Raw genomic sequence first — 24,542 nt, forward strand, 5'->3', positions numbered from 1 at the left:
ACTCAGTGACACAAATAAAGGTGCTGCGCACAGTCACCTAAAGCAGACACGGCTCCTGCCCTCGCAGGCCTTGGACACAGGTAACAGGCGAACGATGCCCCCGGTACGTGACCACGAGGAGACAGTGCTCGGAGGACAACGGAGGGAGAGGTAAAAGTGTGCGGCAGCCACGGTTCAGTTAAGGTTGCGGGTCAGAGAAGACGTCTTCGAGGAAGAACAATTTAAACTGAGGCCTCGAGGATGAGTGAACAGGCAAAACAAGGTGTGTGCGTGCATGCGTGCGTGTGCACGCGTGTGTGTGTGTGCAAGCGTGTCCATGCACACACGAGTCGTCCCGCTCAGCAGTCAGAAGCGACTGCATGTGGGGCTTTTAAGGAACTGGCCGGCGGCTTGCTGAGTGACAGGGAGGAGGGGAGAGAAACCTGAAATGCGGCTCAAAACACAGGAAAGTACCGGTCCGCGGACACGGACAGGCCACCTGAAGGGCCGCCGTCTCCCCCAGGACAATGGGAAGGCAGAAGCCACTGAAGAGTTTTAAGAAGAATGAAATAAGAATTAGACTTTTAAAAAGGAACACTCTGCCTGCCCAGGAATGACTTAGAGGGGCCTCCGGGGCCCAGGGAGGCCTGTTATGACCGTGCTTCAGCGCCGGGGGAAAGACGGCTGCGGCCTGGGCCAGGGTCGCAGCAGCGGAGCGGTGGTCAGGTGTCCCATCCGGGACCTGCTTTGAAGGCAGAGGCGACAGAGCTGCCAAGGGGACTGGAAAAGGGACGGAAACCGAGGTAACGTCAAAGTTTCAAGGCCGGGCAGCTGCCGGGCTTGCAGGGACACTGACCGACGGGCACCCGGTGGCACAGACCAGGTCTGCAGGAAGGTGCAGACGGCTGTAGTTCGGGGCAGGTTGAGTCGAGGGCCAGCCGTGAGGGAGGCGATGCTTTCAACGAGGGTGGCGGCCAGAGAACAAACGCGGGTAGGAAATGAGTGTGTGTCGCCACTGGACGGCCCCTGCAGGGAGGGTGTTGAGATCGTCTAGGAAAAAGCACGAAGTGAAGGGGAGGCGGCCCTAGGACAGTGCCCTGAGCGAGGCCAACAGAGGAGGGGGTCTGGCCCCGGAGCCAGGGGCAGCCGGAGGGGGAGAGGAACCGAGGGGGGAGACAGTTTCAGCGAGCAGGGCGGTTAAAAACGCCGAATGCTGCTGAAAGGTCGGGGAAGATGCGGACTGAAATGGGCCCATCAGTGTGGACACCGAGGTCCCGGGTACCTACCCACTTCAGTGCGAGGGGGCCGAAGCCAGGTTGGGGGAGCGGGGCCCGGGGATGCAGGCGGCGGGTGAAAGCAACTCCTCCGAGTGGTTCAGCTTAAGAGAGAAAGTGAGCAGCAGACAGAGGGCGAGGCTGGGTCACGGGGAGTATTTTGGTTTTAAATATGGGGAAAGCTTGAGACCATTCGAATACTAATAAGAAGAGTCCAGTAAGGAGGGAGAAGTTGAATATAAAGGGGAAAAAAAATAGGATAGTTAGGGGCCCTGAGATGGCAGAAGGGACTGGGGTTGAGAGTGCGCTTGGCGAGGTCAGCGCTAGACAGGAGGCGGGCACATTGGCCACTGAGAGGGGAGGAGGAGGGGTGGGCGCAGGTGCGAGCCGGTGGCAGGGCCGGTGGCGGAGCAGGACACAGGCCGCTCTCGGCTCGCGCGCCGTGAAAAGGTATGTTTGTGCGCACCGCGGGGCTTATAGTCCAAGATAACTTGCTATTAAACCAACTACAGCGAAATAAAAGTTCCTCACTGTACGGCTCTGTTTTATTTGGCTTCGGTTTGTATAATTACTGGTCTTTTAATTTTATGTTATCTTTTATCATACAGATTTTTCTAATGTTTTAAAAGCCAGATTAGTCGAGGTTACATGTACAGATTGTAAAATTTTCAACGCCCCCTTTCTAGATGTGTGTTACTATGGGTCTCGACGAACGTGTACAGTTTTATAACCATTACTAAAAGAAAGATGCAGAATATTTCAATCGCCCTAAACAAGTCCCTCTTGCTCCATTATAATCAGTTCCCTCCCCCACCAGCAACCTCAGCAACCACTAATCTGACTTCTAGTCCCATACTTTTGCCTTTTACAGAATGTCACATAAATGGAATCGTAGACTATGTAGCCTTCTGTGTCTGGCTTCCTTTACTTATAATGCTTTTGAGATTCATCCAAAGCGGTCGAATGTATCAATAGTTCATTCCATTTTTATTGCTAAGTAAGATTCAATTGTTGAGCTAAACCACAGTTTGCTTAGCCACTCACTGGTCTAGGCTGTTTCCAGCTCTGGGAGATGACAAGTAAAGCTGCTGTAAATATTCATGTAGAAGTCCTCCTGTGGTCATGTTTTCATGTCTCATAGCGGGTACCTCCTAATGGGATCACTGGGTTTATGGTGAGTGTTAGGTTTAATGTTATCAGAAATTGTGAAATAGTGATTCCAAAGGGATGTACCATGTTACATCCCCACCAGCAATGCAGGAGAGTTTCAGTTTCTCAACCTCACCAGCACTTGTTACTCTTAGTTTTAGAAAACTGTTCTAATAATCATATAGTATTATCCTGTTAAGGTTGTAACGTGACTTCTCTAATGACTAACGATGTTGAGCTTTCAGGTCCTCAGTTGCCCTCTGTTTATATTCTGATATAATATCGGTCCTAATATTTTGTCCATATTTTTGTTTGTTTTCTTATTATATTGTAATAATTTTTTTAATATTCTGGATATAGGTCTTTGTTAGAGATGTGTTTTGAAAATGTTTTCTCCCAGTCTGCATTTTTATATATTCTCAACGGTATCTTTCAGAGAGCAGATGCTTTAACTGAAGTCTAGTTTATCATTTTTTCCTTTTACGGTTTGTGCGTTTTATGTCCAAAAAACTTTTGCCTAACTCAAAATCACAAAGGTTTTCTCTTTTGTTTTGAAGTTTTATACTTCAGGTTTTACATTTAGGTCTAAGGTTTATTTTAAATAAATGTTTGTCACCCTCATTGGTTTGGATCAGCAGACTGAAGGGTCCCAGGTTCGATTCTGACCAAGGGTATGCACCTCAGTTGCAGGCTTGATCATCAACCCTGGTTGGGGATTGTGTGGGAAGCAACTGATCAATGTGTCTCTCCCACATCGATGTTTCTCTGTCTCCTTTCCACTCTCTCTGAAAAGGAATGGAAAAAATATCCTTGGATCAGGAGTAAAAATAAATAAATAAATAAATAAATAAATAAATAATAAATGTTTGTCTATGGTGTACAGTATAGATTGTTATTCTTGTACAAAGTTGTTTTATCTATTCTAGGACCTTTGCATTTCTGTGAATTTCAGAAGCAAGTTGTCAATTTTCCCCACACGCACGCACGCACACACATACACACGCCTGCTGGAATTTTGGTTAGGATTACATTAAATCTATAGCTCAATCTTGGGAAAACGTAAATCTTAGTGTAGAATAGCCCAATCCATGAATATGGTATATCTGTATTTATTTACGTGTCCTTTGACTTCTTCATCAGTGTTTCATAGTTTTCAGCATACAAATCTTGCACAAATTTTTTTAGAGTTATTTCCAAGTGTTTTATGTTTTTTTTGGTTTTGTTTGTTTTCTATGCTGTTGTAAATGCTGCTGGCTTTTTATTTCAATTTCTAACGGCTCATTGTTAGTATATAGAAGTACAATTGAGTTTACATATTGACCTTGTATCCTACAACTATGTTAAACTCTTTTATTAGTTCTAATAGCCCCCTTTTTTTGTAGATTCTTCGGGGTTCTCTACATAGACAATCACGTTGTCTGTGGATAAAGACAATTTTATTGTTTGCTTTCTGATTCTTTATATAATATTTATTTATTTTTCTTGTCTTATTGCATTGACTAGGTCCCTTAGTATGGTAATAAAGTGGCAAAAAAGGACATCCTCGCCTTGCTTCCAATTTTAGGGAGAAAGATATTAGATTGCGAAAGTTCCTTTCTATTACTACTTTATTGAGAGTTTTGATCATGAGGATAAGTTGAATTTTGTCAAATGCTTTGTCTGAATCCACTGAGATGATAAAATGCGTTTTTGTTGTTGTTGTTTAGTTTGTTGTCATGGTAAATTATATTGATTTAATTTAAAAAATATGTTTTTATTGATTTTAGAGAGAGAGGAAGGGAGAGGGAGAGAGAGAGAAACATCGATGAGAAAGAGAAACATCGATCAGCTGCCTCTTGCAGCCCCCTACCTGGGATCGAGGCTGAAACCCAGGCATATGCCCTGACTGGAAATTAAACCAGCGACCTCTCCTGGGATAATTCCCATGATTTTTTTCTTCTTTATATTTTTGGACTTGATTTGCAAATCCTTTATTGAATATTTTTATTTATATAGTTTTCTTATATTTGTCTGCTTTTGATATTAGGACAACACTGGCTTTGTAAAATGATCTGGGAACCTCTTTTCTCATTTATCTCGTTCCCTGAAAACCTGTTTTAAGTCTTGAACTTTTACTGTCCTCCTGTCTTTATCTCTTTTTTTGTAGCCATTTGTAGCCATCACTGTAGATTTTTTCCTCTCACTGTTGTTACTGAATCTTCTCCCTCATCACCACTCCAAACTAGACTGTGATTCATTCCTGATTTCCCACTGCTGCCGATTCTGTTGATTGTGCAGCCATAAAAATCTTCATTGTGTAAATTCTTTCATCACCCTGTTAAGACTGCACCTCCTGTTTTATTTTTCTCTTTGTACTTCCTGCTCTCTGAAACGCTCTGTATTTTAGTTATTGATCTTGTGTATCACCTCTCTCCCCATCAGAATACAGCTCCACGAGGGCAAGAGCTTTGTTTTGCTCATTCCTGTGTTCTAACTCCTGGAAGAGTTCTGAGCGTAAAGAAAGAGCACAGTAAACATTAGTGAACGGGTGAATGGATTGCAATGTTCTTCCGTCACAATGCTTCCTAGTCACCCTGAAAGAAAGTAGTAGCTCCTCTACATGTGGCATTTATAAAGCCCATCGTGAAGTCACCACTTATCTGTCTAATCCTGTTTTTCAGGCCTTGCAGAAGAACCCTAGGCTCCTGCCAGGCAATTTCAATCCAGATCCGTGCTAGTTGGTGCCTCTCGAGTGCAATCCCCATGCTGGTCTCTTGCTATCCCCCCTCCTCCTCGCACTGGCTCAGTTGCTCGCGGCACCATCGTTTACATGGTCCCTGCACCTCAGAATGGTACCTTCTCCTCGACAACCTTTAGGGCTTATTTCGCCTGCTCAGTGGGTGGTATCTGCCATACTCCCCCATCTGAGTTCCTACCTAATGATTTAGATTTCCAGTATCATAGATATTGAAATGAGTAAATAAGGAATTAAACCATGTGCAACATACTGATATTAGATTTAAAAACACGGAGCTGACAGAGTGCATAGACAGCTTTAGTCCAATTCTCTCACTTTACACTTAAGGAAACAAGTCTAGAGAGCAATTAAAATCTAATATGAGTAGAATCAGAACTGTAAGTGCTGTCTTGCAGTTCTCAATGTTCATTTATTCTTTTCACTAATATACTCTCTTAGTCTCTGTTTTATATGTGGACGTAAATGTGTGTATTGTATATATGCATCACTTCTCCAGTACAACTGTAACTTCTTGGAATTAGTTTCTGTATCCTACATTCCAGGATCCCCGAAAGCACCTATTATAATGATTAGCATCTAGTAGGTGCTCAAAAAATTGAGGTTGAAGGATTAATTGGTTTGCAAATTTTAACTAAGAGAAATAAGGCAGAGAAAGACAAATACCGTATGAACTCACTTAATATGTGTAAAACAAAACAGTTGAACTCAGAGAAACAGAGATTAGATTGGTGGTTGCCAGAGGCTAACACAGTTGAACTCAGAGAAACAAAGATTAGATTGGTGGTTGCCAGATGCTAGGGGGTGAGGAAAATGGGAAGATGTAAGTCAAAGGGAACAAACTCCCAGTTATAAGATGAATACTTTCTGAGGATCTAATGTATAGCACGGTGTCCATAGTTAATAATACTGTATTGTACACTTGCAGTTGCAAGGAGAGTCAATCTTAAATGTTCTCAACACACACACAGACACACACACATAGGTAACTATGTGAGGTGATAGATGTGTTAACTAAGCTTATTGTGGTAATCATTTCACAATATAAATATATATTTTTAAATCATCACATTGTATACTTTAAAGTTAACACTATGTTATATGTCAGCCATATCTCAATAAAGCTGGCGGCAGGGGGAGGGGAGGGAAAGGACCCAGAGGTTTACAAGTTCACTTTGGGCGAACTTGAGCCCATGAAATCCAATTCAGTTCATCTCAGAAGTAAACTGTTGCTATGCTGCAAATATTGGATTCATGTAGACTCGGGCCAGGATAGAATGTTTCCGTCCTAGCCAGACACCTAAAGGATATTTTTTAACCAGAGGAAGCAAGAGATATGTGTTTAGAGAATCAATCGGAATCACATCTTCACCCAAGAAATTCTATATATAAACACTAACTTGGCTATCCAGCCCCCATCCAGCTGTCTCTTTTCAAATTTACACAGGCAAAAAAAAAAAAAAAAGAGAGATGTAAACTAAAACTATCACAATAACTGGAGGCTGACATCTGAAATCTTCCTCAAATAAAGCATCTGAGTCAATGCAACAAATATTTACATTAAGAACTGAAATGTTGGGAAATAGTTCAAAAATGTGATAGAGCTAGATATTAACCGACGTCTCCAAACTGTCCAGTGCATATGGCATATAATACATTACCCATGAAATGCCTGCTCTCTGACACCCTTCGCAGAGCCCGACAGGATGTCCCTGTGCCAGGCCACTCGGCATCAGCCCAGGAGGCCGCAGGACAGAGAAGCAGCCCTGGGTCCTGCCGTGCCCTGGGACCCTTCCTCCCTCCAGCACCGCCAACCCCCTCGCCCTTGCCCTGGGGGTCTGGGCGCAGCGAGGGACTCAAGCTGATTCCCATTCCCGAGAGCACGCGCTGGGCCCTGGAAGACAGAGAAGCACGTCTCCTGATGTGGAATCACAAGGCCACGTTAGGGGCAGATTTCCATTTCTCTCTTTTACTTCTAGACGGTAAAGGACTCATAAATCTGCTGAATTTTAAGTTGCACCAACATTCAATCTAGGTAATTATGGCAAAACATAACTGCAACAACGTAACAAAAACAACAACAATAAACACATGACCCGACTGATCCTCACCGTCAGTTTGAAGGAGCACAGAAGTTACTGGACTGTTGTAAGGACCCCTGTGCTCTGCTGTGTGGGGGTGTAGTTTGCTGCATTTCCCTAACTGCTGGCCAGAGGTCATTATTAAGTGTAATGCTATGTAGTTATCTTGACAGCAGGAAAGTCATCTCATTGGGAATTGCTGGCGCTTACTTAGCTAGCACACAGACTAATTTTACATGGTTTCTGAGCTCAGAATAAATCATCACTATCTCTATGATGTCATGTTTTGTTTATATCTTTCAAAATATATACATTGAGATATAATCCCTTGTGCTCGTGTCTGTCACAGTCGTCAAACTGCGAACCCTTGAGAGCTGGGGCCGGGCTCATCTTTGCGTTTCTCGCGGGGCCTAGGGAAGATTTCTGTGAACACTACATCAACAGGTGTTGAATGAATGAGGGAGTGAGTGAATGAATGAGTGAGTGGCAGCCCTATGGATTCTATGTGGAATCCGTTCTGACATTCGTATATCGGTTACCTGTGGGTCAAAGGAAAGCAGCCCCTAATCTCAGAGTCCGTCAGTATTCTACACCTGTCGTCACTTTATTTCTCTGCTTTCTATCCCCCAAACTCCCATGAATGGCATTTGATTGTTGTCGATAACTCTTAAATGGAAACATCTCTTTATGAAATAAATGGCAGGTTAGCAAAAGATATAATGTACACCTCACACAGTACTAAGTGTCCTCAAGAAGATGTGACACAACTGGCTCGTTCTCGGTGCTTACACTCTGCACAGTGTTCTGGGTGTGGGAAAGGGGAGCCTGCGGGGGCTGCCTCTGAGAGAGGATCTGGGGTGGGGATCTTTCTGTCTGAAGGTCTGTGCCTGGAAGATGCCTTCATTTCACCTCCACGCCTGAATACTAATTTGGCCAGACACAGAAATCTCCATCAAGGCCCTGCTTTGTTTTTCAGCACTAGAAGTTCTTGTTTCCCTAGTTGTTGCCAAGAAGCCTGCTGTCAGTTGGATTGTTTATTATTAATAACATTTTTCTTCTCTGATAACTTTTGGGATTCCTTTCTATATTTTAAGGCTCTAAATTTTTCTATAACATTACATTGCTCAGCGCATGCTAACTCTTTCACTCTGAAGCCTGGCGTCCTGTTCATTCTTAGTTCTAAGAAATTCTTAGACATCAACTCTTTAACTCTCGGCTCCCCGGCATCGTCTCTGTTTCTCCTCCACAGACTCCTATTTGCTAGATTTTGGTAAATCTAGAGCTACTCTCGGCGATTCTTTTCTTTTAAACTTTCTCTTTATGCTTTTATCTTATATTCTGGGAGAGTTCCATGGCCCCATCTTCCTGGCTCGCTAATTAGCCCTCCAGTTTTTCATTCTGCTATAGAGCCACCTATTAAGTTTTTAATGGTAACGATTACACGTTTTTATATTCAAGATCTCTTCTTGGCCCTTTTTTATAAAAATCAAGATCCTGTTGTTTCATGGATGTCGTATCGTTTCTATCTCTAAAGATACTAGTCGCGCCTGTGAGGTTGAGCTCTGAAGCCCCCCAGGTGCAGTGCTTCCTGCCCTGTCTTCTCGCTGCGGGCTGTCCCAGGTCCCAGGCAGTCCCCACGTGCCAGTGGGTCCCGGCCGGGGGCTCACCTTCTCTAGACGCTCAGCTCTCTCCGCCTGGACGGCTGGCCGTGGGTGAGGGCCTTTCTCACTGAGCACAGGGGACCGGCAGAGCTGAGGACAGCAGCCGGGGTTCAGATCTGCCCCGGCCTCCCTTTGTCCTGGCCGCACCAGCTGCCCGAGGCCCTTTCCTTTTTCTCCAACCTAGACAAGGACCTGAACGCTGCTGGGTGGAGAAGGAAGGAGTGCAGCTGGGGTCCCCCTGCCTTCTGCTGCCCCAGGGGCCACCTCTTCCAGACAGGAGACTTCGCGGCGCTGCCTCCGGGTCCTGGTCTGTCCTGTTCTCTTGCCCATCTCAGGCCACCTTTCAGTCTCCCGGGATTTCTTTCAAGCCTCTAGTCCCTGGAGAAATTCACTTCCTGTTCATGGGGCGCTTTTTCATATCAGCTCTCTGATTCCCCAGATTCGGTGCAGCGGAGGGGCCTGCAGCGGATGCTTACTCGGCCTGGCATCTCGAATCATCGCTTTCAGAGTTTACCCTTCAGCTGAGCCTCCTGAGCCACAGGCAGGACACACAGGGATCAGAGAACATGAAACCTGTTTGCCACGTTGGCCATTTCCCTTTCTGTTCTTGGAAACTCCATTCCCTGACCCCTTTGACAGCTGGCTCTGGGTAAGTTCAGCCAAAGGGCCCCGGGGGAGGACTGCAAGGGGAGAGGGGGGAGAAGCTCAGCTTCCCCGGGGAGGACGCCCCTCAGAGCACCTGCGGCTCATCCCGGCCCAGCTCCCACTGGTCAGCTCCAGCCTCAGGCGCTGGTATCGCAACCTCTCCCAGTGTCCCTTCGGTCCCGGGGTGGGAGCTCCCGCTGTTCCTGATCTCTGGGTGCCACAGCATGGCCACACTGCCATCTCCATGCAGTGCGTTTCCTCTATTAGATCCCTTTCGCGGGAAGGTCTAGAATGATCTTATCTTGCTGGCTGCACCCTGACATGAAAATCAAAGTTCTGAAGAGCCACCTTCAAAGGTCCTAGTTGGTAATGCCTTTATCTTGAGCCGAAGGGAGGACCGTAGTGAAGGAATTCTCTACTTTGGCTTCTCCGTATCTGAGGTACCTGAAGTTATTTCACGGAGTGACATGAATTTTTGAAATGTGAATTTTGGCAGAATATTTCAGCTTAGTTGCAGACATGCCACAAAGCGGTTCTATAGGGAAGGCCTCAAGGGCCTCTCATATTTTCACACGCAGAGTTCTGGAATTAGGAAACGCCGTCTAGAGGGGTAAAAGCTTAGCGTTGAACAGAGAACTTGCTTTAAAGAAAGTATTTTTATTATCTCGGATGTTTACCATTTTCTCTGTTGGGAGAGGGCTGGGTGAAATGGGAGTGTACCTTTAGGAAGAGCGTGCGCAGCTCTGCTTCTTATTTGGAAACGGAAACTACGGCTGCCTTCTGAGCCCTGTGCACTGCGGTGGCCCCACAGGCACTTACTAAGCAGCGCAGAACGAGAAAGCCCGGGCCTGCAGGGAGATCGGGGCCGCGCTGGCCACGGGCATGCCCCACGGCGCGGCATCAGGGGGCTCTGAATGCTGCCACCGTCTGACGCCCGAGTACCGGCTCTCATCCCCATTTCGAGTGTTGCAGCCGGAACGCACGGGCCGCCTATTATTAACGGGGAGCGCTTACTTTGGCGTGGGATGGACCGGAGCCGGCAGCAGGATGCTGTTACTACAAAGGACGTTTCTTGAATTCCTTTCAGACCTGCGGCCCACAGCGTAGGAGCGTTTGGTGGACCGATTTAAAAACTGCATGACCGTGAGACAACCCCTCCTCTTCAGCTGGCACGAGGAGGACATTCCCACCCCCTCTGTGCCCTGTCTTTACTCCTCAGAGCCGGGCGACAGGAACGCGGCCAGCCGGACCCAGCCTTCCGTGGAGACAGCCACCGTCAGCTGGCGCCTCAGCGACGGCAGACCGTCCCCGGGGCCTCGGTGCTTTGAGGCGAACTCAGAACATTAGGGCCAACAGGGGAGTGGACGCAAACCCTCCCCGTTCAAGGGAAAGAAAGCAGTCAGCACTTACTGCAGCAGCTCCGCCTCTGTGAGCGCCTCTGTCCTCTGCTCCCCCGTGGCCAGGGCCAGCTCGTCCCTCAGCTCCTGGACCTCCTTCTGCAGGCGCGCAATCACCTGCAAGGGCAGGGCGACAAGCGGGGTCCCTCACCGGGGGGCCGGGGGCCCGGGACACGCGGCCTTTCAAACCGCGAACCATTTGAGGATGGGAAAATGACAACGGAAAAGGCGCTCCCGCACCTACCGCCGAGTTTTGCTAGACCTTAACATTTTGTTGAAACAGTTCTAGAATTCTTTTTAACACATAAAACATGCGTGGCGTAACTGGAACCCCTTCCTCCTACCCCCCCCCCCCCCCCCGTCCTTCCCGGGTGAGCACTAACCGCACGTGGCCGGGAGCACTCGCCCACGTTTCCCGACGGTCACCCCTCGCAGGGAGGGAACTGAGACAGGGTGTGGCGTTCTGCACGCCTGCGCTTTGGGGCAATGTTCCTGTGCTGCGCGGAGCTGCAGCTCGTTTCCCCTCACGTTATATCGTTGGGATTGTGCGTATTGCTTCACGTGGCTCCGGTTCATCAATGTTCACGGGTATATAGCATTTCAGCAAAGGGGTAGGTTACCGTTCATTTAGCCATGCCTGCTGCTGAGGGACAGAGGGCTTTTCACCTTTGCTGCTACAGGGCTCCATTCTCATCAGCGACCCATCAGTTCCTGCTTCCCCACATCATTGTCGCTCGGTATGCTACAGACACTTCAATTTCGTCAGTCGGGTCTCAAACAGCTCTAATCTGCATTTTCACGGTTACTAGAGAGGCTGGTCTTCTCTGTGTCTGCATTCGGGCTCTTCAGGCCCCTCGCCTGCGAACTGCATGTTCACGATTCTGCCCATGTTCGCGGGGTAGCTCACAGCCCTCCTCCCTGCTCCTCCGCAGGCTGCCCTGTCCAGTCTGGGTGCGAGCCCTTTATTAGTTTTACACAGTGAACCTATTTTCTCCCAATCTATGTCATATTTTTCACTCTGTGGTGTTCTTTTTGGTAAATGAAAGTTTTAAATTTCAATATAATTGTATTATTGGCTTCCTCTCTTATGAGTTGTATTTCTGTGTTTTCTTAAAGAAAATCCATTTTACCTAAAACCACAGGAATATCTTCCTATAGGTTCTTATGAAAGTTTTAAAGCTTTGCTTTTCACATTTAGGTTGATTTCATTTTGTGTAAAGTATAAGATATGGAGCTATTTTTTATTTATTTTTAATATGGTTAACCATGCAAGGTCTGCTATTATAATTCTGTTATATAATATGTTTCCACATATTAATGTGTCTTTTTCTGGGCTATTGGTTAAACACATTTGTCTACTTGACTATATGTGTCGCCAAACTACACTGTTTAATTACTACAGCTCAAGAAATTTCCGCATCTAGACAGAACAAGACCCTTCCATCTTGTCCTTTCCCAAAATAGACTTGTCTGTTCTCGGTCATTTGCTGTTATACATACATTTTAGACCCAGCTTGTAAAATTCTGCCAAAGGCCCTTCTCAAATTTTAACAGGAAATAAATTTGATTAAAATAAATTTAAAAATTTTGTTGTAAATGCAATTATTGTAAAATTGCATTTTCCAACTGTTGGCTTTGATGTATAGGAAGGTGATTCATTTCATATATAGATTATGTACCAAATAATTTTCCAAACATCCTTTTGGTTCTGCTTATCATTAAATGCTCTTGGATGTTCTATATATGCAATCAAATTGTCTGCAAGTAATAATAGATGTTTTTCATTTTTTTTCAAATCCTCATTAATTTAAAAAACAAGTTTCTGTCCACTAGGACTTCCAAGTACAGTGCTTCCGCATGACATGAAAAATGGTGTATATAGTGCCTGGTTTAGAATATTTGGTTTCATTTTATTTTGCTTAACTCTTACAACTTAGCTCTTTCTATTTAACTTTTATGCTCAGATGATTAAATATGTAAAAGGAAAGAAAACAAAACAAAACATTTCATTCTTGTCTTATTGCCTCTAACATTTCACCTTTAAAACGTTTACTGTAGTTTTGGTTGATACCCTTAATCGCTTTAAGGGTATTCAGTTATATTCAAAGTTTGATGAGCCTTTTCAAGCTACGTATGAATGCTTAATGTTATTAAATACTTTCTGCATCTAGTGATGTGAACATGTAAGTTTTCTCTTTTAAATTGTAAATGTAATCAATCACCTTAACGTGTAATTTTTTATTAGTATGAACTACCTCAGATATACAAAAGTTTAAGAACACCCTGGTACCCACTACTTAGCCTAAGAAATAAAACATTACAGACTCTTTGAAGCCTTGGTCCTGTATAGCCTTGGTGCTTAATATGTTGTGTATTTTTTTCTTGATTTCAGAGAGAGGAAGGGAGAGGGAGAGAGAGCAAAACATCAATGATGAGAGAGGGTCATTGATCGGCTGCCTCCCGCACGCCCCCTAATGGGGATCGAGCCCACAACCCGGCCATGTGCCCTGACCGGGAATCAAACCTCGATCTCCTGGATCCTAGGTCGATGCTCAATTGCTGAGCCACGCCGGCTGGGCCTAAATTTGGTGTTTATTTTTCCAATGGCTATTTTTCTTTTACTACACATTTGTTTATTTTCTAATGATAGATTATCCTTCAATACATGAAATAAACACAACTAGGTCATGATACCACATAATATGTTAGTGATCATATGATTGATCATAATACAAAGTTCCTGAAATAAAAATTAGCGGGTTAAATCCAATTTTTATTCTCCCTTCAATATATTTTTGGTGAACGTGAAAAAGACATTGAGTCTGGCCCTTCCCTCTTTCCCTTCCTCCCTCTTTCTCTCTTTTTGGTAGCTTTGTTATTATTGAGTCAATTTATTTATTCGTTGTAGATCTATTCATGTTTTAAAATTTTTCTTGCTTTAGTGTCAGTGTTATGTTTTTAGGAAGTTATCTATTTTGTTTAAATTTTCAGACTTCTACCATAAAGTCATTCAAAGTACTGTGTTATTGTTTTCAGATATTCACTGTACCTGTTAAGTCTCCCTTGCATTCCAAATATTATTATATCAATTTGTGCTGTCTTTATTGATTTTTTTTTCATTAGTGTTTGCAGAGATTTATTGATTTTATTACTCTATTAAAAATAAACTTCAGGTTTGCTGTTTCTCTCCACTGTATCTTGGCTTTGGCTTCTGTTGTTGCTCATTTTGTACTTTTTAATTTCTGTATTTATCCTTTTTGGATTTGCTTGTTTATTTTCTAACTTCTTGGCTTGGGGGTTACTAGACCAAGGTTGCTGAGGAAATCTGCACTTCAGACTCATGTGAGGCAGGGCCTTGGGACCTCTCGCCTTCAGAGGAAGCGCGATTCGGGGCCCAGGCCAAGGCAGACAAGCGTCCCCAGCACCTCCCTAGGCCAGTGAAGAGACTGTTTCCTCCCAGGCTCAGCCTTTCACTGGCTTTATGTTGGGGGGGGAAAGAGACATCTTGGCTCCTCATCACCTTCTAAGGGCCTTGGCCTCTGTGCCTGTACTGAAGCCCCCTTTGCCCTTCCCCCCCATGACAACTGCAGCCTCGGCTTGTCTCTGGGCTCTGGAGAAGGCCCCGAATCCTCCAGCCTCAGACAGCACTCTCAGAAGATGCTCGTTAAATTCTGTAGGGGTGGGTGTCATGTTATCCGTATCACATCGACAGGGCAGAGGTCCAAAGAAGATGGCAGGAAGAGTGGGAACATGTCGGCGTTCCTAGAATTTCATTTAAATGGGCAGAATCAAGTGGGTTTTGCTTGTTTGCTACTTTTCAGAAACATCCCTGGACTCACCACGCTGAGCAGAATGAAAACCCTTGGACGGCAGCTACGCGGGTCATTCATTCGCAGCCGCCCTCTGCCAAATCCATCTCGATGCCGCGCTCTCCGCTTGTCCTGAGGCCTCAAAGTCAAATCTAACTAAGTATCTCCTGTTTTCCTGAACAGAAATCTTACGACTAAGCCAGCTTCTCCCGAATTTGAAATTAAGACAGTCACACTTCCCCCTCGAATGACTGCAGGAATTTCGGATGAGAGCCACCCTGAGGAGGCCTGGCCCGTGCCCAGTGACCGCAGACTCTGGCCGGTTCCCGGTTCTTTTATCACCTTGTCTCTCTGAAGCACTAATTCTTGTAAAGAAAGCCAGTCAAGCCCTTGCTGAGCCAATCTCACAGGGCTGGTCCACATTTGCCATTAAATTTTGAGAGTAAGATATAGGAAATTCCACTCAAGTGGTTTTGAGAACAAATTTTCAATTGTGACTTGGGCTTCAGAAATGCCCTGTGCATAAAATAGTGAATAGTAATGTGGGGTTTTTGGAAGCAACTGTAAAAGGGGCCAGGAAACACCACTTGTCAGTCTCCAGGCCGTCCTGCACCAAGAGGCCCTCAGCTTGTTCCATTGCCAGCTATTAGCTCTGGACTCCAGAGTTCCTGTTGTTTTAAATTCCTCACAAATCTACAGCAACACTTGATGATGTTTACCTTTCTTCAAATCCCTCAAGTTCCTTCAAAGAAGTCTCTCCAGACAAATGAAAGAAAGAAAGAAAGAAAGAAAGAAAGAAAGAAAGAAAGAAAGAAAGAAAGAAAGAAAGAAAGAAAGAAAGAAAGAAGGAAAGAGCCAGTGTCTAATATGCTGTTTCCTTCGATTAGAAACCAAGCGTTGGCTTCCTGCTAATCACGCATCGCTCTTCCCCTGGCGGCAGGTACAGGGCTGCCGCAGGCTGGGCCAGCGGGAACATCCATCCTAGGGGTTCGGCGCCACTTGACTCCATTCTTGCGAATTTTGCCTCCTTTTCCAGGGCACCCGCGGGATGCTGGCTCTGGCCAGGGCTGTGCTGGGAATAGCTCCTGCCTCAGCACTGGTCTCCCCTGGAGGGAACTCCATGGGGGCTCCGGAGGCCGAGGCGAGGCGAGGACAGAGCCAGGCTCATGACCCCTCCTCTGCCTCCTCCACCCTGCAGTGCAGGGATTTCAGGGAGGAAGGGCAGGCGACCAAGAGGAAGTCGTCAGCATGGGGAACAGTGAATCAGAGATATTGCTTTTGGACAAAACTGAACTATTTTATTTCAGCATTTTTAGTGTTGGCATGAGTTGATTCCATATTTCATTTCATTTATGGAAGACTGATAATTTAGATGGAGAAGGTATCTGCGTTTATGAGTAGCTGAAATGTGTCACCAATAGTTTTGGCTTAAAAAAGCACTTTGATAAAGCACAATTCATTGTTATAAAACTAGAAGCCTGGCCATTTCTCCATGGATCAAACCAGTATTAATCGTTAAAACTTTCTAGAAAAGTAACAGAACAATTATGCCAAATACGGTTCTATTTAATAACCACCAGGACTTCTTTTTCGCTACAAGCTTTTCACAAGATGGTCTATTATTATTGTTGTCTCTAAAAAGAAAGGCTGCAACCTGCATGTAAGTGTAGCTAGTATGACCACGCTGCTAGGCCCTCAGGACTCACGCACGCCCTCCTGGGGGAGTAACGGGGGACTGCAGGTATGTGCCCGGGCCCTGGGTCAGACTGCCTGTGTCTGGATGCTGGCTCTGCTACTTATTAGCACCATGACTCTGAGCAAGTTATTTATCATTTCTGTGCCTCAGACTTGTCATCTGTAAAATGGAGCTGGAGATGGCATCTACTCATAAGGTTGTTGTCAATATGTTCCCAGGACTCAGAACATCGTCTGCTTCGGGGGGTAAGTGCCCCCAGAGTTCAGCTAATCTTTGATATAGCACTTTCATTTTTTTTAATACAGTCAGTTAAAAGTTGCTTACCAATCTGGGGTCAATTTCTTCATTAAGAACAGCTTCATTCTTTATGAGCGCCACCCGCTGTGCAAATCTGCAGGTGGATATGGACTCCTAAGAAAGCAAAACAATGCCTTAAAGTGGGACAGCTCAGAGAGACAAAGGAGCAAGATGCATCTAAAGGGTGACGCCTACGGAACACGATGAGGAAACATGCCTCCAGATTAGGGGGTTTTGCTCTTGAACATTATATTTTATTAAAGTGTTGTCTGGGCTTAATGAAATGATCAGTGCCAAAGGTGTGGGAGGTCCTGAGGTCCTAGGTGCCAACTGCTATGTGTTTCTCAACTACTGACTGTTACAGCAGAACCACATATGCAAATCATAATCTGAGCAGGTACCGTGATCCATGAGCATGAAAGACTACAAAGGAAATATTTGTACAGACGAACAAGAGAGGCATCGAGGTCTGTTACAGTGCACATGGGTCTCGGCCTTGTCTTGCCACTTCCTTTCAGAAAGTCTGGATCCCAGGCATTAAACTGAAATGCATGAAATGTCAGCTATCTCTAAAACAACCCAGGAAAACCATTCAGTAGCCAGCTCTACCAAAGCATCCTGGGTACTGTGCCCAGCGACATGCTGAGGGACACATCTCAGAGATGACTTCAAGGTATCTTAGTAGCCAGGAAAAATGGAGCAGGAGAAGCTGATGGGTCTCCTCTGGCATGTCTTTGGTTAAGGTAACTAACCAGCCCATCAGCAGGGCTTTCAAAATTTGTGTATGAGGCTTCTTCAGACCATCCTGTGCCATGTGAAGTCAATTCTCAAATGGGGTAATTATAACGCCGGCCAATACCCCAAAGCTGTGAATCTGTAGGGTGTCCTCTAACCTGAAGGCAGACCCTATTCCGGCTGAAAAGACGGAAACCCACCTGGGACCTGCAACTCCAGCACACAGACTAACAATAAACACTCAGACTGAGAGCTCCAGAAAGAAGACAACATACGTCGATGTTCCTCTTCTCCAGAGAGAGCGTCGCGATCATGGTGGTCATGCAGTTCCCGCCCAGGCTGTCCCTCAGGACGCTGGTCATCATGGAGTTCCGGTAGGGGATGTGCGAGCGGTGCTTTTCCGAAAGGGCGATGATGACCTGGGGAGGCAGAGAGACAACGCCAGCAGCTCAGCAGAAACGCACGTCCGACAGCTGAGCCGCAGCTGCAGTGCAAATGCAGAGGGAAAGAACCTGGGCAGGGCGACGCCCAGCGCTCGGGCTCAGAGGAAACGTCACAGCATTCGGGGCAGGGACGGCCGGGGTGGGACGAAGCAACTGCAGGGAAAATGCACCGCGAGGACCTGCGACTCCGGACACGCGATCTGGCCTGCGCAGAACCGGACACGCCGGTGCTGTTTCAGCCACGGGGAGATTCATGTAAAGACTCCAGAGGAAATCACGCCCGATTTGAGAAGTCCTAGCAGACGCGGTCTGTCTGCTCATCTTCAAGGTTAAAGAGGCGGATCAGTATCATTTTGATACCTTCTATGCCCGAAGTAGCCTTAACCAGAAAAGTAAAAATTTAAAATGGTCTAAATGATATTTTTTAAGACTTTGAAATAAGAAATAATTTTTAACTAATATAGCGGGCCTCAAAATAATAAACTCAAATCTGTCAGCAAATCAAAATTAAATGTTAGTTTGACAACAAAAATTACATATTGATTTATTAGAAGTTGCCTCTCTTCACTGGTGGTTTATTTTTTAATCCTAACCTGAGGGCATGCTTGGGGAGAGAGAGAGAGAAGCATTGATGTGAGAGATCGAACCCACAACCTGGGCATGTGCCATGACCAGAATCACACTGGTAACCTTTCTGTGCATGGGGCGATGCTCAACCAACTGAACCACTCTGGCCGGGCTGGTGATTTGATTTTAATTATAAAATTTCCAGCAGATCTGTGCTTAAAGCCCTTGATATTTGAAATAGTTGGACACCTGATGAGAAAATTACACTTTATTTGTCTCTAGAATGATAAAAATCTCAGCTTTATAAAATGCATCTATTCATGAAGGTGAATCTCTAATTGGTGATTGAAATGTAAAATTTAATTTGGTGCTAATATCTCACTGGAGTGTATACATGTTTCTGAGTAATTTTTTAAAAATGAAACTTACAGATTCATAAGCAAACAAACAAAACGCGCACACCATGCAGTAAGGGGTAGTGGTGGAGACCCCAGATTCTGGTGCCAGGCTGTCCAGGTCTAAATTCTAGCCTTACCAGGGTCATGTCACTCAACATCTCTGCCTTGGTCTCCTCATCTGTAGTATAGGCGGGAAAACAGAACCTACCTCATAGGTAGCTGGGAAGATTAAAAGTTAAATGTACAAATTCCTTTGAGCGGTACCCAGCCCATAATAAGTGCATCATAAGTGATAGGGGCCATTTATGCTGGTCCCACCAAGGCTTGCTCATCTCACTCCTGTGTCCTAGGTACTTAACAGGAAGGAACTACATGGGTGGATGGGAGATGAACGAAAGGCTGCTGTGGGTTGTCCCCAAAAGGAGCCACTGGGGGTTCAGGGTTTTCCTGGGAAGATGAATCCAGTGCTAGGATGCCCATCCCAAAGCACCAGCAATAAGTCACCCACGGATGTGACTTCAGGGGCACCAGCACCTGCCCTTGTTCTAGTGTTCCTTCCTCCCAGGTGTGCAACCCCTATCATCAGAACTTCTTCTGCTCCTTTAGTTTACAAACCAAGATGGGAGCCTTCCTTTTGAAGGCTGTTTTGAGCAAAAACATACAACTTATACCACTGGTCTTGCTTTATATCCATGACCACATATTTCACTACAAACCAGAAATCCTGTGGCATTTCTCTCAAGAAATCACTTTTCCACTCTCAGAAATGAGGCTGTCACATCTGATCCTTCTGTTTCGAACCTCTATCCAGAGTCCTCTCCCCACCTCCCCCACCTTCAGCCTGGGCTGACGGCCACACGCCCTTCTAACCAGCTGTAAGCAGCCTGACCAGAACCACCTCATGCCTGGCGCCAAATCCACATCCTACGCTTCCTCCAGTTCCGGTCCTGCTCCTGCCCACGGCCAGCCCTCCACCCTCTCCTTCCTCTCTTGTTACCCATTTTGCTCCTACGATTAATCCCTCTCTCCTCTAATCAGTTTCTCCCCCTCACCTGGATCAATCCCGTCCTGCATGCCCACTACAGTATTAAACTAAGGCGGCTCTTTGCAAGGTCATCAGTAGCCCCCATTGAACCAACAGCATCGATTGCCGTACTGCTAGACTTCTGGGTCACTGCCTGCTTTAGGAAACATTCTTCACTTGGGAGTCAGGACGCCACACTTTCCTGGTTTCCATCTCTCTTCAGACTCTGGTTAATGAACGTTTCCTTCTCTTCTTCCCAAGTGATAAACACTGGAGTGTTCCAGGGCTCCGTCCTCGCGCCTGTCCTTCCCACCTGCACTCTCTCCTCTGTGTGTGCATCCAATCCGCTGGCTCTAAACACGTCTGTATCCTGATGTCTCCCCCGTTCACATCATCAGCGTCGCCTCTTCCCTGAGCTTATCCCCGTGGCAACTCTGCATCGGGGGATGTCTGCTCTTGGCTTTCTCTCTCCTCTACCCCTACACCTGACACTTTCCCGGACTTGACCCATTATTATTAGTAGCACCACCATCCACCTACTGATTCAGTCCAAACTCTTTGGCACCGTTCCTCATTTCCCCTCACCTCCAACATCCGATCCAGAGCACTTTTCTATTAGGTTTAACTACAAAGCATGCCCAGAACTGGACCACTTTTCCCACCCGTCTGCCACCACTCCAGACCAATCCTCCGTCATCCCTTCCTTGGACAACTGCACATGTCCTTGAACCAGTCCCTTGGCGTCTCCTCTTGTCCTCGCAGGGTCTCCTCTCCACATGGCAGCCAGAGGGATCCTTAGGAAATGTAAGTTACACCAAGTCACTGCCGTGCTTACAGCCTTTGCGATACACTCAGAATCATGGCCCAGCTCCTGTGCGGCCTGGCTGCTGTCTACCTATCCGACCTCACCTTCTGTCGTACTTTCACTGCTCCCACTGCCCTTGCCATGCCAAGCTGACACCCACTTCACAGCCTTTGAACTCACTGTTTCTTTCACCTGGGACGTTCTTGCTCCAGATTTTCATACAGGCTCCCGCCTCTCATCTTTCACATCTTTGCTAAAATTTCATTTCTTCGCAGGGCTTCCCCTGAATCCCTATAAAAAGCAACAGCCCTGTCTCCAAGCTGTTATACCATTTTATTTTTCTTCTGACACTTGGCACTATCTGGAGTTTTATTTGTCAACTTGTTAGTCATCTGCTCTCTGCGAGACTTTCTCTCCAGAAGCCCAGGGACTTTGTTTCTCGTGCTCATTGCTCCACCACCACTGCCTGGAACAGTGCCCAGCGCCCAGTACATGTGGCAGAAACCAAATTGTCTCACTCTGCTCTCATGACAACCCCCGTTCTAGTTTTACTTCCTATACAATTACATTTCCTACTCTCTCTTGCAACTCATATTTTGCCTGACACATAGCCCCATGTAGCAGACACCCCTGTGTGGGCTCTGGAGGGGAGCAAGGAGGGTGATGGCCATGAGGAAGACCAGATTTACAGGACGGTGTGGCAACAAAGGCATCTGGCTTTTCTGCAGCAGCTTCAGGGAAGCTTCCGGAATCCAGGACTCAATGTCTAAGTGCCAAGCGCGGGTGATGGTAGTGTTTGCCGAGAAGCTCAGGGGTGTGGTCAGATGTGCCTCCTGGCTGCTCTGCTCCCAGCTGGGTAGCATCCAAGCCCAGTTTCCTAATTTTTCTTCAGATACCTTTTTTTTTAAAATTTATCTTTATTGCTGAAAGTATTCCTTTTCCCCCCCATTGATCCCCTCCACCCTGCATCCACACCACCCCCAGGCCTTCCCCATACCAATGTCTGTATCCATAGGTTATGCTTGTAAGCATGTAAGTTCTTTGATTAATCTCTTGCCAACACTCCCCCACCCCCATCTTCCCTCTGAGACCTTCAGTCTGTTCCATGCTTCTATGTCTCTGGATCGATTTTGTTCATCAGTTTATTTTGTTCTTTAGATTCCACATATGACTGAGGTCATATGACACTTGTCTTTCTCTGACTAGTTTATTTCACTTAGCATAGTACTCTCCGGTTCCATCCATGCTGTCCCAAAGAGTAAGAGGTCCTTCTTTTTCACAGCTGCATAGTATTCCATGATGTAAATGTCACAGAGCTTTTTTATCCACTCATCTCCTGATGGGCACCTGGGCTGTTTCCAGATCTTAGCTATTGTAAATTGTGCTGCTATGAACATAGGGGTACGTATATTCTTTCTGATTAGTGTTTCAAGATTCTTAGGATGTATTCCTAGATGTGGGATCACTGGGTCATAAGGCAGTTCCATTTTTAATTTTTTGAGGACCCACCATACTGTTTTCCATGGTGGTTGCACCAGTCTGCATTTCCACCAGCAGTGTACTAGGGTTCCCCTTTCTCCACACCCTCGCCAGCACTTGTACATTGATTTGTTGATGGAGCCATTCTTACAGGTGTGAAGTGATACCTCATTGTGGTTTTAATTTGCATCTCTCTGATGATTAGTGACTTTGAGCATTTTTCATGTCTCTTGGCCATCTGTATGTCCTCTTTGGAGAAGTGTCTATTTAGGTCCTTTGACCATTTCTTAATTGGATTGTTTGTCTTCTGTTTGTTAAGTTGTATGAGTTCCTCATATATTTTAGGTATTAACCCTTTATCAGATGTGTCATTGGCAAATATGTTTTCCCATACAGTGGGCTCCCTTTTGGTTTTGTTGATGGGGTTTTTTTTTGCTGGGCAGAAGCTTTTTATTTTGATGCAGTCCCATTTGTTTATTTCCTCCTTTGTTTCTCTTGCCTTAGGAGATGTATCAGCAAACATATTGCTACGAGAGATGTCTGAGATTTTGCTGCCTACGTCTTCTTCTAGGATTTTATGGTTTCATGTCTTACATTTAAGTCTTTTATCCATTTTGAGTTTATTTTTGTGTATGGTGTAAGTTGGTGGTCTAGTTTCATTTTTTTGCATGTACCTGTCCAAATTTCCCAACACCATTTATTTAAGAGATTGTCTTTACTCCACGGTATGCTCTTGCCTTCTTTGTCAAATATTAATTGAGTGTAATGGCTTGGGTCAATTTCTGGGTTCTCTTTTCTGTTCCACTGATTGATATGTCTGTTCTTGTGCCAGTACCAGGCTGTTTTGATTACAGTGGCTTTATAGTATAACTTGATATCTGGTATTGTGATCCCATCAACTTTGTTCTTCCTTCTCAAGATTGCCAAGATTGTGGCTATTCAGGGTCTTTTTGGGCTCCATATAAAATTTTGAAGTTCAGGAGGCACAGAGAGTCCCAAGCAAGAAGAATCCAAAGAGGCCCAAGCCCAGACACATCATAATTAAAATGCCAAGAATTCAAGACACAGAGAGAGTATTAAAGGCAGCTAGAGAAATGAAATCTGTTACCTACAAAGGAGCTCCCATAAGGCTGTCAGCTGACTTCTCATCAGAAACTCTACAGGCCAGAAGGGAATGGCATGAGGTATTCAAGGTAATGAAAAGCGAGGATCTGAAACTAAGACTTTTATCCAGCATGGGTATCATTCAAAATAGATGGTGAAGTAAAGAGCATCCCAGACAAAAAAAAGGCTAAAGGAGTTTATCACCACCATGCCAGCATTGCAGGAAATATTAAAGGGACTGCTGAAATTGAAGTCGAAGTAGAAGCACTGCAAGAAATGTTAAAGGGGCTGAGGTAAGAGGAAGCAGAAGCAGAGAGAGAGAGAAACATAGGCATAAAGAATTAAAATGGCAAAAGTATCTATCAATAATAACTTTAAATGTAAATGGATTAAATGCTCCAATAAAAAAACATAGGGTGGCTGAATGGATAAGGAAACATGACCCAAATATATGCTCTCTACAAGAGACCCACCTCAGAACAAAAGACTCACACAGGACGAGAGTGAAGGGATGGAAAAAAATTTTCCATGCAAATGGAAATGGAAAAAATCTGGGAAGCAATACTCATATCTGACAAAATAGACTTCAAAATGAAGACCATAATGAGAGACAAGAAAGTTCATTACATAATACTAAAGGGGCCAATCCAACAAGAGGATACAACCCTGATAAACATATATACACCCAATATCGAAGCACCTAAATTCATAAAAAAACTTCTGGAGGATGTTAAGGGAGAGATCAACAGCAATACAGTCATAGTCAGAGACTTTAACACCCCACTGACTTCACTGGATAGATCTTCCAGACAAAAATCAACAAGGAAACAGTGACTCTAAATGACACAGTAGATCAGATGGATTTGGTTGACATTTACAGAACATTCCACCCCAAAGCTGCAGAATATACATTCTTCTCAAGGGCACATGGGACATTTTTAAAGGTAGACCACATGTTAGGACCCAAAACAAGTCTCTACAAGTTCAGGAAGATTGAAATCATATCAAGCATCTTCTCAGAACACAGTGGCATGAAATTAGAAATCAACTACAATAAAAATACTAAAAAACATTCAAATACATGGAGGCTAAATAGCATGCTATTAAACAATGAATGGGTTACCAAAGAGATCAAGGAAGAAATAAAAAAACTTCCTGGAAATAAATGAAAATGAATTCACAACAACTCCAAATCTATGGGACACAACAAAAGCAGTCCTGAGAGGGGAATTCATAGCACTACAGGCTTCCCTCAAGAAACAAGA

The 24,542-nt window shown here is 45.2% G+C and overlaps 1 protein-coding gene across 2 annotated transcripts in view; it reads right to left on the minus strand.

The window, feature by feature from the left end:
* The window catches only part of KIF6 (kinesin family member 6), a 335,606-nt gene that overhangs the window by 185,124 nt on the left and 125,940 nt on the right, over positions 1-24,542 (minus strand). For both annotated transcript variants that reach the window (XM_081140158.1, XM_081140157.1), the window contains exons 8-10: positions 17,733-17,876; positions 16,750-16,836; positions 10,934-11,037 (exon numbers count right to left, since the gene is read on the minus strand). In XM_081140158.1, the coding sequence (XP_080996284.1) occupies positions 10,934-11,037; positions 16,750-16,836; positions 17,733-17,876 (335 nt within the window). The remainder of the gene's footprint in view (positions 1-10,933; positions 11,038-16,749; positions 16,837-17,732; positions 17,877-24,542) is intronic.

The sequence above is a fragment of the Miniopterus schreibersii genome (genome assembly GCF_964146895.1).
Source record: "Miniopterus schreibersii genome assembly, chromosome: 6".
Lineage (NCBI taxonomy): Eukaryota > Metazoa > Chordata > Mammalia > Chiroptera > Miniopteridae > Miniopterus > Miniopterus schreibersii.